The sequence below is a fragment of the Xylocopa sonorina genome, chromosome 6 (genome assembly GCF_050948175.1).
Source record: "Xylocopa sonorina isolate GNS202 chromosome 6, iyXylSono1_principal, whole genome shotgun sequence".
NCBI classification, from domain to species: Eukaryota; Metazoa; Arthropoda; class Insecta; order Hymenoptera; family Apidae; genus Xylocopa; species Xylocopa sonorina.
The window spans coordinates 12,682,022-12,696,696 of record NC_135198.1 but is presented as its reverse complement, the minus strand read 5'-3'; the positions used below and the strand labels follow the sequence as shown (position 1 = coordinate 12,696,696).

Here is a 14,675-nt window from a genome sequence, read left to right as displayed (position 1 = left end):
TCCGCGGCGAGCGCGTTCGTATCGGCCGCGTGGGAAACATTACTCTCGGCCAGCCACGATCCCTATCGCTGCGAACCGATTGCGCGAGCGAAATTTTCATTCCTCCGCCACGTATCTGCTGTTTCGCTTATGCTAAACAAAGTAGATTAATCAGCCGTCGAGGTAACGGCTCGCGCGATCCTTCGTGGATATCCGTTCGTCGATCGACACCTCGCGGCCATTGCGATTCGAACGAGATATTCTATTAGAAAAAATAAGAATCGAATAGAGCACGGCGTCGAGAACAGCTTACACGAGCCTCGCCGAGTGGCCCTATGGGGATATTATTTCTGACCATAATGAGACTCACCCTACGCGAGCCCTTCACCCCTCGTGAAACGTAACCGGATTTGCAATACGGGGGCCACGATCTCTGCTCCGATTTCTCGGGTTCGTCTAATTCCGCGATTATGAATTAACCTGGAAAGAGACCACGGAAGAGCCGCAGAGGATGCGCAACTATTTTTATAAACTATAATCTTTCTCTGTTCTGAACAGATACAGAAATTGGCAGAAAAAATTGCACGAGTCTCTCGAGTAGCGCAGGTGCATCAAAGGGAAAGCACGTGCGAAGGGAACGAGCGTTATTTTCATGGGCAGACGCATACATTTTCGTATCCAAACGAACAGCAAGGGAATATTGTAATTTCCATCGGAGACGATAGAAAGAACCGAGTTCTAGTCGGGGGCGGACAACTGAATAAAGGCGAGGAACGCATCGGAATCGGCGGAGTATGCAAATAAAGCGCCTCGGTGCGTTCCAAATCTTCAGATCTGGACGAATAACGCGGAAGTGGCGAAGCGAGTCTCTTCGCTTGTCCATATCGAGACCAACAAGAGAGCCAGAGGGCCATCCAGTCCTGAAAGTACGCATAATTCGAACGTCGTGACTCTCGCATCGATGGAAACGCGCGTATGCTCGTTACGAAGCCGCTGTTCACCGTTTCGTCGTCGCTTCCCTCGACTTTACCTAATTCGGTTACTTACTTTCGCGTAACATTCACGCGGTTCCTTCAGAAGGTAGAATCGAGAAACGATAAATCCGCCGAGCGAAAATAACGGAGAAACCGTGCAGAACCCATTATCGAGGATCCCCGAGGCTCGTTTCCTCGCATGATCGTGGTATCAGTCGTGGTTCACGAGAGAAGAGGTCGGATCGAACGATTTATGATCGCGTTCGGTGTCGTAACGATTCGAACGCGCGTTACAAGTCGCATGATCCGTCACGGTGGGCCGCGCATCGTGTATCGCGCCGGCGAAAAATCGGCGAATCCAATAAAGGGTGAATAATGACGCGGCGGTGTCGAACGCGGGATCCCCTCGATCTCTCGATGCGAGACCGCTCGCGGAAGATGACGACGAGAGAACAGGGCGAAAACAGCGAGGAAACGAGCGACGAGCTGCCACGCGCTTGCTAACCTGAAATTCAGCGTCGATTCGAGGAGACGCCGCGCGGTGTGGAAGTGGCGAAGCGGAAAATGGACGAAACGCGCGCGTAAGGGAAACGGGAAGCGCGCTGGTCAGACAGAGCGCGTTACCCTAGCCAGCGGCGAGGAGAGCCGTCCGGGAAACGCGAGATTTGTAATCGCGAGAAACGCAGAGGCGGTGAATATATGGCCGCCTTCCGCAGCGGCGACGGGTTTTACTAATAACCGATACCCGAAGCGAACCGTGGAATATTATAATTGATTTATCGCGGTGAACGACGGGAGTCGGATTTATCAGCGCCTCGGTTCAATTTCTGCTCTTCGCGTCGCGGCCCGCGGACGCGATCGAACGGAACGCCGGCCGACGATAGACCGCGTCCGGTCCGCTCGCGGTACCGTCAGCCGCATTCATTCCGCGCGTCCTTTCTGATACGTCAACGCGAGCCGTGTTTATTCGGCCGCGCGTGCACCGCACCGCGACGATTTCGTGCCGCGAGAACCGCGAGCACGGACGCTTAGGGCCTCCGCGGGCGGGAAAGTTCGCCGGGCATTTATTATCGGCCGTAATCGATAGCCGAAGCCAACCGTGAAATATTATAATTGATTTATTGCAGCGCGGCGGGGCCGTCGTTCTGCTCGGTTCCACTCCGCTCTGCGCCGCGGACGCGATCGCACGGAACGACGGACGACGATAGACCGTGTCCGGTGCATTCGTTCGAACGCGAGGCCGCGCGTTCGCTTATGCAATTACCCGTTGCACACCGCGGTGTGCCCGCTGATCGAACAGAGGCGTGAACGCGCGGAATATTGCATCGAATCGCGCAGTGTTCCGTTTCCCTTGGTTCTTCTTCGTGGGAAGGCTTCGTCTCCTCGAGCTCTACTGGTTCACCCTTTAGCGGAAATGAGCGGATCTCGAACGGTTAACCTCGAAGAGCGGTCCCTCCCGTCGAAGAGGGACAAGGAAACGCGGCTTGATCGAGGAAGGGGAATTATTCTTTCGACCGTACGATCGCCATCCAACGGCAGCGTGCTCGTTCCTCGGGCAAGGGTTGATAATAAATTCAAATTTAGGGGTGCGCGCAATCTGTGATTCAGCACCATTAAGCACAGGATCCAGAGCGAAGGACGGGCCGCGCGTACTTTCTACCAACTTGGCACGGCCGCGGATGCCCGCCTCTTTGAACCTGCTAAGAGGTAAAAGAGATCGGTTTGGCGGCTACAGAGAGCCACGCCACACTTGATCGCTTATCGTGCCACGATTTTACGGGTCCGAAGAGCCCTCGCGTGTCCCTCCAACGCGTCAGAGAAGAATCTTCTTCCTCATCGCGTTGTCGCTTAAAGAACCCATCGATTATCCTTCCGTCGATCGTTCGAACGATTAAGAGAGATTTTCGTCGCGAACTTTTTAATACTTCGTTCAAACGGCCAAAGTGGTTCCACGGTTGCTCGCGATTACGTCTCGCAGAGACGTATGCACGAGGATTTCGCCCTGTCCGCGTACGAGTTACAGGACAGAAGTATGGGGATCGTAAAACAGACGAAATAAAATCTACCTAAGTACCTCGCGAACAGAATGCCGAACGCGAATACGCTTTATGGGTAATCGAACAAAGTTTTCGACCGTCTAGATGCGCTCCTCCTTTCCGGGACATAAAGTCCACGGAAACGTCCGCGTGTCTACCAGAAGAGCATTCGACAAAGCGTGTTGCAACCCTCGCGCAATCGTTGCTGTTAATTTCTTTTTACGTTAATGGACAGGTCTTATCCGGGTCTCCCGGATCGGTTCTTGTTTGTTAACAAGCGGCGATAATGAATGCGAGTTCCGGGACGAGAAAAAGAAGGTTTCCAGGAGGCCTTGATTTATATCGGCTCGGTATTTTCCGCAGCTCTCAGTCTTTCTTAATTCGTGGTTTCGCCGCGGAGGTAACTCGATTTCCTGGCGAATCGGTCGGAAGTAAATCAGAGTACAGTCCCCGACGAAACTCGTGGCGTCCTCGTAATTTCACCAAGATGCATGTATTGTCATGCCGCGTCGATGGAAGAGCGTTTCACGATGCTCGATCCACCCCGCGATCGCGCAAACAAACCCCCGTTCATCCTCTTTTTTTCCAGCCGCGAACGTCTCGAGAACCGTTCCGTTCTCCAAACCATCCGTATCTCTCGCTTAATTTAAAGACGATTCGAACGGCGAGATTTAAAGGGGTCGAGGCAGAATTCCCGTATATATCGCGCAGTATTTTCACGGATCGCGGTCCCTGCGGTCCAATCGGCTTCCGCGGGCGTCCGCATGTGCTCGTGGACGTCCAGCGCGGAGGACGGGCGAAACCTTTCGTCGCGACAGCTCGAGATACGGCCTGTAACTTTTTACACCGCCGCCTGGTTGGCCATATTCCCGAAAAGGAGCAGAGTAATCGAGCCGGAGGGGATATCGATACCGCGAGGGTACCCACCGGCGGTGCAAGCTGCGAACTGTGGCCTGCTGATAACAAAAAGGTCCTGGCGAGACGTTTCGTTTGAAGAAACCGGGCCTTCAAACACCCGCGACGGGACGAGAGCTTCGTCGCGATGCGAGTAGGTCTCGAGGCTTCTCCTAATCGCCTGCGATCGTTCACTTAAACGGCGAATTTCACTTTTAAATGCCCGTACGGCGATGGTCGAGTTCCTCCTGTTCCCAGACGCCGCGATCCGGTTAACGATCCGTCAGAAGAAAGAACGCTTGGCAACGTACGCTCCTCTTTTGCCAGTCGTTAGTATTCCGGTGCGAGGTGATCGTCGGGAAGCGATTTGACCAAGTTTAACGGATCCGCACGGGTCAGCCTTGCCCGGAGAACTGTTGCCCGAGGTGCTCTCCTTCGCAAATCCGTCTGGCGGTCGCGGCGGCCACGAGCGGAATACCAATTCCCAATTTGTACGGGCATATCGACTGGGCACTCAAGGGCGTGACACAAATGCCAGATGCAATCAGCGCCGGACTCGAACGACGCCACCGAGAGTTGCAGTCTTCCCCGTTTAATCCGCGTCGTCCGCAGCCGCTTAGCCACCCCCTGGAGAATCTGTGTGTCTACTTTGAGAAACGGAGAACGCGAGTGCGGGGTGTTCCTTCTCGCGTTCGCACGCTGGGTTTCGATTAAATGGTTCTCTGGCTTCCCTTTAATCGACGCATCGAGAGATCTCGACTGCCTTTAAGTCGATGCAAAGACGCTTCTTTATTAGCGGGGCGGAGGCAAGGTGTGCCAGAAGTGGTCGACAGCGAGACGTTTCGTTAGCGAAACGAGCCAAGAACGGTGGTGGGCGAGAACGCGAGAAGAAAAGGGAGGCCAACGACCCGAAATCGACACGAGCCGGAGGATCCAGTTGCGGTTTTCTTCCCGCCGCCTCAATATTGTCGCTATCTCTTGTATACAGTTGCCGCCATATTCCTCGGGAAGCCGCCATATTACCAGAAACTTCCACCCCCTTTTATGTGCCTCGCCGCGGACCGTCTCCGCGGTGAACTACCCCCATAAAAGTTGACGACTTAAATCGCGGGGCGTATGGCCCCACGCTGAAGACGGCCGCGCCACGGAAACGTCGAACCACCCTTACGAGCCCGCGAAGCGCCTCGAAATATTTCGACGTGTACCATCGCCGTTTCCGTTCCGCTACCGCCGCGATGATAAAACGGAACCGGGGGATCCGTCTACCCGCGAGAGCTTCTTGTTCTTAAAGAAGATCGCGCTGAGCGCGGTTTCGCCGTTTCTGGAAATAAAATTCCAAGACTTCACCCACCCCCTTTCGCTACATCCGCACGGAGAGGAGAGAGGAGGATTCGTTCGAGCGACGTTCCATGGAAATTATTAGAAGAACCATTCGAGATTATGCTTTCTAAGAGTTTATCATCGGCGCTCGTAAATTTCCACCCCCTCTGGCCGCCTCCGCGCGCGAACCAATCTGCGTGTTCGTTCCCGAAGAGAGCGGTAATCCCGCGGATACCGGACGATAAAAAGGGAACGAGGAGAGAGGAAGGAATCTTCGAGTGGCCCCGTAATGAAGGAGGCCAAGATAAATATGGAAAAGAGGGGCTTAAAGCAAACGGCGACCGGCTACACGATCCAGCCTCAATATGCTTGAAACTGTCCCGCTGACGTGGCATTACGGAATTGAATGTCCGGGGGATTGGTCCTACGTCATCGCGTTGACGATACGCGGCGCTGGATGAAATAAAGGGACGAATGGAAACGCTCGCTGAAAGAGGAGAATAAGGGATACGCTTTATCAACGATATATCCACGATATCGTTTAATTAGAGCGACTCCGCCAGAAGCTGGTTCAGCCAATTTCCGTTTATTATTTCGAGCTCTCCGATTATTCGACTCAACCCCTACAGTAAGTACAATTTTTCAACCCCTTGAAAGGTAAAAATGGAAACGTATACAGAGCCTCGCGTAACACATCGAGAAGCAGGCTTGAACAAACGGAACCTTTGGAAATATCGTGGTTCGCGGCTAATATCATCGATGTATGTATGAGGGCACAGAGCGCACAGAGCGCAGGGGTGCATAAATAGGTGCGTGTGCGTCACCGCGCGCATAAGTGCCGATGAGGGGGATTTGTAAACGATCTTAACGCCTCGCGTCAATCACTTACGCCGTTCCCGAGTCTCTCGAGCGATGCTAGCCGTCCAAAACCCTTTCTCCAACCCCTCGACACGTCCGATTGCGGTTACCGCGGTGGAACCGCGGAGGAAGTCGGGTTGGAATCCTTTCCTCGCGAAGCAGGTCGCGGCATCCGGTCGGGATCCACGGAAAAAATGTATTCCTCTGGCTGAGAGGGGCGCCGCGGCTGAAACGGTGGCGAAGTTCCTCTAAAAACGGCGGAAGCCGCGGGAAAAAGAATCTTTCGCGGCGCGCGGGGGCGAAATTACGTCAAAAAGTCCGGAGAAATTTATCGGAGCTCCTTTTAAACTCCGCCTTCGCGCGATTAGCATATTATTTCTATGGAAGGTTCCACCGCCTCTCGCGGGGGTAACCCGCGGGGCCCAGGAGCATATCAAATATGTTGATAAATGATGCCTTTGAGCGATGAATAGGCGGCCGTCGGGCTCTGCGTATCCTTTCGCGTTCGCCGCAACCGGGCATTTGAATGTCAGAAGGAATGCTAGCTCCTCGCATCCCCCTTCGCCCTGGAACCTACCAGCCATCGGGAAAAATTACAAGCGTCTGCGTTCGCCGACGGTGGAATATTCCAACGGAGAATCCGGAAATATCCCGCGGAACTGGCCGACGACGGATTCGTTAGAGTCGAATATCGAATTCAACCGCTTCTCCTTTGGGTATTACATCGTTCCTAAGGGGTAGAGGCGACGTTGGATTGATCGAGTTCTTCATTTATCGGAGACGTTAAAGCAGAACTGGAACGATTTAACGTAAGTCGAGAAGATACAGCCAGGCAAGGGACGTTCCGTCGGAAATGTTCGACTATCCCTTGCGAGATTCGTCTCTGACTTTGATCTCGGAATCAAACGGAGCTCGATGTTACGGTCATCGATGCAAAACAGTCACATTTCCGTTTCGCCAATCAGTTCTGACCAGCGAACGGCGTTCCAGCAATCACCATACGATTTCCTCGAAGCGGGGAAAGAAGTCGAGAGGCGATCGTGGTGAACCGTGGACCGGTTCCAGGTTCGTCCTCGTTTCACGGCCGCTGTGCAATTGTTAGCCCAGGTGGACGGTGGCCGAGAATTGAACGCTCGAATGAAAAAAGGCCGACGACACGCGCGAATTGGAAAAATACGGTAGCGGTGGGAAGTCGCGGTTCTCCGCGATGATATTTCACAGCATCCGCGTTACACGCGGAGAAAATTGAAATATTTCGCCGACCGGCGATGTTTAACAAATTTTATCGTTCGACTGTATTTTACAGCCGGCGAACAATAACGTTCTGACAATTAGCATCATAAAAGGAAGAGCGCGCGTCGGAAAGCATAACGAGAACGGAATAAATTTTCGGCAAAGCGAAATTAATTGTTAACACCTTCCCGTTTTTGGCGGGTGTTATAGGGTGCGGGCAAAATTGTCCGCGTACGAACGAGTCCCTTCGTTATTAGCCAGAGGTAATGAATCATCGAGTTTATCATACGAGATCCGTGGTCCACGCTGAAGGGATAAGTTATCGGCTCGTCGTGTTCATCCATAAATCATAGTACCATTGTGCGATCGTATGGAATCGCGCGACATTATGATAATAATTACGGCATAATTCCATCGTTCCTGTCACCAGCGTGCCGTACGAGATTTAAGACCGATATTGAAAATAATTAGTTTCCCTGCTTTTTATCTGAAAGGGCAGTGGAATTCTTGCTTTATCCGACGTTCAATTTCACGTAGACTCGGTAACCACTGACTCCAGAGCTAGAACTCTTAAATCTCAGTACAGAAAAGTATATTATGTAGTATAATCTACTGTAATTATTAATTATTAATGAATTTAATAGTGCGTACAGGCTTTCTGCGCTATTTGCGAGCGTGGACGAACCGAGACATTGCCATACAGCTGGATTTCTTTGGGAAACGAATACACGACCAAAGTAGAACTTGAAGACGCATATTAATAGTGTTATTCTTTAGTTTATAAGAATAGTTTATAACAATTAGCTTGTAAAATAGATTCTGTAGCTTGTACATCGTTTTAGAGTTTCAATAAACGTTTAATTACCTTTAAAAAACTGTTTAATCATTCAATGACCTGCTGATCTATCCTAGAAGAACCAATCCTCATCCTAAACCCTTTAAATTCGAATATCCCCGCTCGATTTTTAAAAACTGCACGAATTCCCGGAAGTGACGTCATTTTCCTGGAAATGGCACGATTCGAATACCTCCTCGCATATTATGTTCTCCTGATACTAACTCGAAAAATCGGGGTACCGATCGAAAAATCCGAATCTTGGCGATTCCTAGAAAATGACGTCACTTCCTGGAATCGCCGAAATTCCTGGAATTCTCGATGACGTCATTTCCAAGAAGTGGCACTATTCGGATACCTCCTATGACGTCATGTTCTCCTGATACATTTCCGATTTTTCGACCAAAATCTTGAAAATCCGACTTTGTAACAGGAGAACATAACATATGAGGAGGTATCCGAATAGTGCCATTTCCTGGAAATGACGTCATCGAGAATTCCAGGAATTTCGGCGATTCCTGGAAGTGACGTCATTTTCCTAGAAGTGGCGCGCATACCTCCTCACTACTTATGTTCTCCTGTTACAAAGTCGGATTTTCAAGATTTTGGTCGAAAAATCGGAAATGTATCAGGAGAATATAAATGGTGAGGAGGTATGCGAGCCACTTCTAGGAAAATGACGTCACTTCCAGGAATCGCCGAAATTCCTGGAATTCTCGATGACGTCATTTCCAGGAAATGGCAAAACTCGGATACCTCCTATGACGTCATGTTCTCCTGATACATTTCCGATTTTTGGAACAAAATCTTGAAAATCCGACTTTGTATCAGGAGAACATGACGTCATAGGAGGTATCCGAATAGTGCCACTTCTTGGAAATGACGTCATCAAGAATTCCAGGAATTGCCGATACCTCCTATGACGTCATGTTCTCCTGATACATTGTCGATTTTTTTCGATCGAGACCCCGAAAATCTGACTTTGTATCAGGAGAACATGACGTCATAGGAGGTATTCGAATAGTGCTACTTCTTGGAAATGACGTCATCGAGAATTCCAGGAATTTCGGCTGTTCCTGGAAAATGACGTCATTTCCAGGAACTCTATCCAAATCCTACTCTTATAGCAACTTTCTTATCCTAGTTTATGAGAATGACAAGGAAAGGGATTGGAAATGGCTATATCATAGGGAAAATGATAAAACTTGTTATATTTCACTTAAATAAATTTATTTGTTTAGGAAATCCAATGAAATATACAATAAATTACAATTTAATTTCATTCTATAATGATACTTATAATATATAATAGTATAATATATTTCTTATCTCTAAATATATATATTCTTTTAATAACATAACAATATGCTTAAACTATGTAAATTGTATGAAATATATAATGAAATAGTACTTAAAATTAAAACTGATGCCGGCAGATTGGAAGGGGTCCTTAAATATTATCGCCTCTTCTAAATCCTCCGTACAGCTCTTCTCTTGCAACACCTGTGACAGAAAGAATCATAATTTAAAGTATAATTAATAATATATTTAATAATATAGCACAGTAATATGTAATCTGAATTATTTTAAACATACCGCGTACACTGGACCGCATACTGTCCAGCTGTGGTGGCGCCATCTCTTCAAAAAGTGCTCAAACTGGTCGCACAGCATTATCGACAGTGAAGGTAACTACCGAACGACTGGTGGCGCCATCTCTTCGAAAGGTGCTGAAACTAGTCACACATCGTTATCGACGATAAAATAAATTCTTAATTATTTCGCAAACCTTACACCCTCTTCTACGTATCACAAGTGTATTTAAAATTATACTGTGCCTATAGAATTGTTTCCTCGTGCAGGCGTATAATAGCAATAATACAAATGGCTTTGAAATATTCAAGGAACATTTTCATACGACCTTCGATAAATTTATCCTTCTATTATAACAAAATCAATACGCTGGTTAGTATTAAAATTAGTTTGTAGAAGTAAATAGTTATAAAACACGTGCCTCTTTTCCATCTATTATAGATTGTCGTAGAAAAATGTTTGTAGGTTTAAAGAATTTTACGATTATCATATTATACTGGAAAAAGAAAGAAGCGAACGTATTACGTGTATTCTAAGATAAGAATATTTCCGAACGATATCTCTGGGAGAGCGTATTTCCGTTTTCTATCTTCGTAGTTTCTCTAATCACTGTCCTGAGTTAAAAAAAGACGTTCCTATGATACTTTACTCTTGCACCCGCTCGTTCTCTTCCTCTGCGTGTCGCTCGCTGGATGGTTACTCAAGTTAGAAATAAATTGTACGCGTGTTAGTACGGTTAGCCTATTTTTGAACGCGCACCCTAGAACAAAATCATGACCGCACATACTGATCGTGGCTAAGGCAGGCCTGACACTTTTTTTTCTCCTTCGCCTCTTTTCACCACGAGACGCATCAAGCGTTTGATATTGCGACGCACGCACGTTTTACTGACATTTCACGAACCTCACCGTTGAAAAGGTGAACGCGCAGAAGAAACGCAGGGATTGGAAAAGATTTGAGTCACTGTTTACGACAGAAACAAAATAGTAATTGGTTGCGATGACTATTGGATTACAATAATCGAAGATTTTTCTATAAGTAAGTAGAGATCTATTTAATATATAAAAGGCAAAGGAATAATTGGAAACTGTTACGTTTCTGTTTTATGTAATCATCGTTACTTCCTGCCATTAACCCGAATAATTTTTCAATATTCACTGCAGCAGCTGCTATCATTATTATTTTCCTGGCATCAGTCTCGATTATCGTCGATGATACTTACAAGATCGTATCGCACTCGAGAGCATGATTCAGATGTACAAATTCATATCAACGTTAAAAATAAATCTGTAACAATTTAGAAACAAATGAAATAATCCACGAGAAGCTGTCGGATTTGAATCTTTAAACGATCGATTTTCGAGAACGATTATACGACATGCGTGGCGACGAGCAATCGATAAAAGTCGTTATGGCACTCGGTGTACATAACAGAGTACCTGTCAAACTTACCCTGAGATAAGGTTAAACTTTTTTTCTTTATTTTCATTTACAGAACTCACGAAAAAAGTTACAATGGGCAGAGACGAACCGCGTGTCGGCGTTCTTCTTCTCTTCGCCGTAACGATCGTCGGATTGTTCGCATTCGGGAACGCAGCATCCGCCCATATACACTCTCATCACCATAACAAAGCCAATAGCAATGAGAGAACAGAGGACGGCGCGTTTAGTCCACGAGACATGGACCATTACGCGGGGGGGGAGCATCATCAGGAGTTTGATCACGAAGCTATCCTTGGTATTTCATTGTTTTTTTTATTAATTAAACGAGCTCTTGTTACGTTGAGACCAAATGCTTGGACGGACGTGCTTCGTACCTTTTTCTAGGAAGCGTAAAGGAAGCTGAAGAATTTGATAAACTCCCGATGGAAGAATCTAAGAGGCGTTTAGCTATTTTATTGACTAAGATGGACTTGAACGACGATAAGTTCATAGAAAGGAACGAGCTGAAAGCTTGGATCTTACGCTCCTTCAGGTATGAATCGTTAAGTTATCCTCTATTCCTATAGATCCGACGATAATTATGAATATATTCAAACAACAAAATAGCATGCTTTCTGCTGAGGAATCTGAAGATCGACTGGAAGATGCAGATACAGATGAAGATGGCAAAGTCAGTTGGAACGAAGTGCTACAAGATACATATGGCATGGATCCAGAAGACTTAGCTGTGGATGATAGACTCATCTCTGATGACAAACAAACATTCGAAGCTGCTGATATAAATAAAGATGGTTATCTGGATGCAGACGAATTCAAAGCGTATACACATCCGGAGGAAACGCCAAGAATGTTTCCTCTTCTATTGAAACAAGCTTTAGAAGACAAGGATACGGACAATGATGGGTCCATTAGCTTTCAGGAATTTATTGGCAAAAGAGCTAAAGCGGAAGATAAAGAGTGGTTGTTGATAGAAAAAGATAAATTTGATTACGAACACGATAAGAATGGCGATGGAAAATTAGATTCAAATGAAATACTTTCTTGGCTGGTACCAAGTAACGAGTAAGCGATTAATCATTGAGAATTTATACACTTGGCTTGTTAGAAACATATTCCACATCGGTAAATATTTCAGGGAAATCGCGAGCGACGAGGTCGATCATCTGTTCGCCGCATCCGACGACGACCACGACAACAGACTGTCGTTTGACGAGATTTTAGATCATCACGATGCTTTTGTGGGCAGCGAAGCTACAGACTATGGAGACCACTTGCAAGATATCGAACGTTTTACCGACGAACTTTGAAAATCGTATACTAAGTTCATTAGTATAATAATTTCATCTCTTTTCGTAATAACTACCAAAAATTTACGTGGCTGAAAATATTTTTAATACTTCTCAATGCTATGCTCACAGCTCTTATATGTTTTGGTATTCCTATTTATGCTGCATTTAGAATACATTTACACTCAAGTCAGTATAAAATCACGTTGCACAAACTTAAAATACTCGAAAGAAGAAAATAGCATCTCACACACCACAGTCTTCCAATTTTTACAAAACGTTCAGTGCCATAAAAAAGAAAAACAGTGGCATCGTATTCAAATGCCGATACTGTAATAGTTTATGTTTTGTATTACTTTTAAGAGTTACCAGGATTATATATTATATCTAATTTTCATTATTTATTACGTAAGGTGACCTATGTAACGCGCATAGATTAGTACCATCTTTTTGCAGACTTACGAGATCAAATCTAAGTGGCAATTTAGGTATACATAGTAATTTAAAGTATTAGATTGAACTAATTGCTGTTCAATATTTATACAAATGTAAACGCGGCATCTTCGTTACAGTTAGATAAATTATTCTATATCATCACTTTTGTTCCTAAATCAAATTAGTTTCGTTAGAAATGAAAAATACGCAAAACGATTATGTTCAATGCTTGAACTCATACTCTCGCAATGCATTTTTGTCTACCTTTCGTATTATCCGACGAATTATGTGTAATGAATTTTTTTAATAAAAAGTACACTATACCCTAAGTGACACATCTTAAATCAAAGCGAGTTCGTGGTTTAAACACTCTGCGACGGCGCTGCGGTCTCAAAGCAAGAACAAAAAGAACACCAACAAAAAAGTTGACGTCTTTTACTAACGAGAAATATATTAATTATAAGACCGTTCCTGTGTAACTTTTAATACAAGAGACTTATAAAATGCCGTATGCGAATCAGCCGTCGGTTCATATCTCAGATTTGACCGAAGAAAACGTAAAATTTCAAGTTGAGGACACAGAATTGAGGTAAGACAGGTTATGCGACAATTATTTCAATATATTCGTAATTTTTTAATATTTGTAGCGTAGCAAATAGTATGAGGCGTGTCTTTATTGCCGAAACACCTACCATGGCTATCGACTGGATACAACTGGAGGCGAATTCGACTGTCCTAAGCGATGAATTTCTAGCGCACAGGATTGGAATGATACCGCTTATTAGCGACGATGTAAATAACTAGAAACTGCACGCTCGATACATTAAATATTCGTTTGTAAAAATGGTGGGGTCATATTAAAATTGCTTAGGTTGTCGATAGGATACAGTACACGAGGGATTGCCAGTGCATGGACTTCTGTCCGGAGTGCAGTGTAGAGTTCACGCTTGATGTGAAATGCACGGAGGATCAAACGCGACATGTAACCACTGCAGATTTTAAATCCAGCGATCCGAGGGTGCTGCCCGTAACATCCAGACACAGGGAAGATGATGCCAGCGAATACGGAGAGACAGACGGTTTGGATTTGTTAGAATAACCAATGTCTGCAGGCATAATACAGCCTGCACTTCTAATCAATGTTATTCCTTTTTACAGAAATTCTAATAGTGAAATTAAGGAAAGGGCAGGAATTGAAGTTGAGAGCATATGCGAAGAAAGGTTTTGGAAAGGAGCATGCAAAGTGGAACCCTACTGCTGGTGTAAGCTTTGAATACGATCCAGACAACTCTATGAGACACACGTTGTTCCCAAAACCTGATGAATGGCCAAAATCGGAGTACAGCGAATTGGAGGAGGATCAATGTACGTAACGTGTTACTTTAAATATTGATAGCACGCTGATTAAATGTCTATAATGTTCCAGACGAGGCACCGTTCAATTGGGAGGCAAAGCCAAACAAATATTACTTCAACGTGGAAAGCAGTGGAGCTTTGAAACCCGAGAATATCGTAATGATGGGCATTGCAGCATTAAAAAATAAGCTATCCAATCTACAGACACAATTGAGCCATGAAGTTCAAAGTGATGCACTCAGCATTCATCATTAAACATCATTTAGTGTTAAGATAAGATATAAAAATTAACATGTTTCTCACATTCTCGTAAGAAATGGAATCGTCATCGACCTTATCATCGGCATGTATATTTTATTTATCAGTAATAAAAGACAGAATGAGCATTAAATGAAAGCATAGTACTCTTTTATTTATGTAGTGGTCATAGAAA

General features: G+C 45.7%; 2 protein-coding genes across 2 annotated transcripts; both read left to right on the top strand.

The window, feature by feature from the left end:
• The first annotated feature begins 11,189 nt into the window (after window positions 1-11,189).
• LOC143424397 (reticulocalbin-2) lies at window positions 11,190-13,215 on the top strand. Its single transcript, XM_076896423.1, has 4 exons — window positions 11,190-11,460; window positions 11,550-11,697; window positions 11,772-12,227; window positions 12,301-13,215. Exons 1-4 carry the CDS (start codon window positions 11,238-11,240, stop codon window positions 12,470-12,472), a joined length of 999 nt encoding a protein of 332 aa, XP_076752538.1. The 5' UTR covers window positions 11,190-11,237; the 3' UTR covers window positions 12,473-13,215.
• An 80-nt stretch (window positions 13,216-13,295) lies between these two features.
• On the top strand, window positions 13,296-14,498 carry Rpii33 (RNA polymerase III subunit RpII33). The gene is made up of 5 exons (XM_076896138.1): window positions 13,296-13,475; window positions 13,534-13,678; window positions 13,758-13,965; window positions 14,045-14,251; window positions 14,313-14,498. Exons 1-5 carry the CDS (start codon window positions 13,390-13,392, stop codon window positions 14,495-14,497), a joined length of 831 nt encoding a protein of 276 aa, XP_076752253.1. The 5' UTR covers window positions 13,296-13,389; the 3' UTR covers window position 14,498.
• Window positions 14,499-14,675: the final 177 nt, after the last annotated feature.

What these genes read in the sequence shown, in the direction of transcription:
- LOC143424397 (XM_076896423.1), top strand. Translation starts at nt 11,238, where the DNA reads ATGGGCAGAGACGAACCGCGTGTCGGCGTTCTTCTTCTCTTCGCCGTA. An exon ending in TGATCACGAAGCTATCCTTG is followed by an intron (nt 11,461 to 11,549) that starts GTATTTCATTGT and finishes ACCTTTTTCTAG; the next exon opens with GAAGCGTAAAGGAAGCTGAA. An exon ending in TGGATCTTACGCTCCTTCAG is followed by an intron (nt 11,698 to 11,771) that starts GTATGAATCGTT and finishes ACAACAAAATAG; the next exon opens with CATGCTTTCTGCTGAGGAAT.
- Rpii33 (XM_076896138.1), top strand. Translation starts at nt 13,390, where the DNA reads ATGCCGTATGCGAATCAGCCGTCGGTTCATATCTCAGATTTGACCGAA. An exon ending in TACCGCTTATTAGCGACGAT is followed by an intron (nt 13,679 to 13,757) that starts GTAAATAACTAG and finishes AAAATTGCTTAG; the next exon opens with GTTGTCGATAGGATACAGTA. An exon ending in CGAATACGGAGAGACAGACG is followed by an intron (nt 13,966 to 14,044) that starts GTTTGGATTTGT and finishes TCCTTTTTACAG; the next exon opens with AAATTCTAATAGTGAAATTA.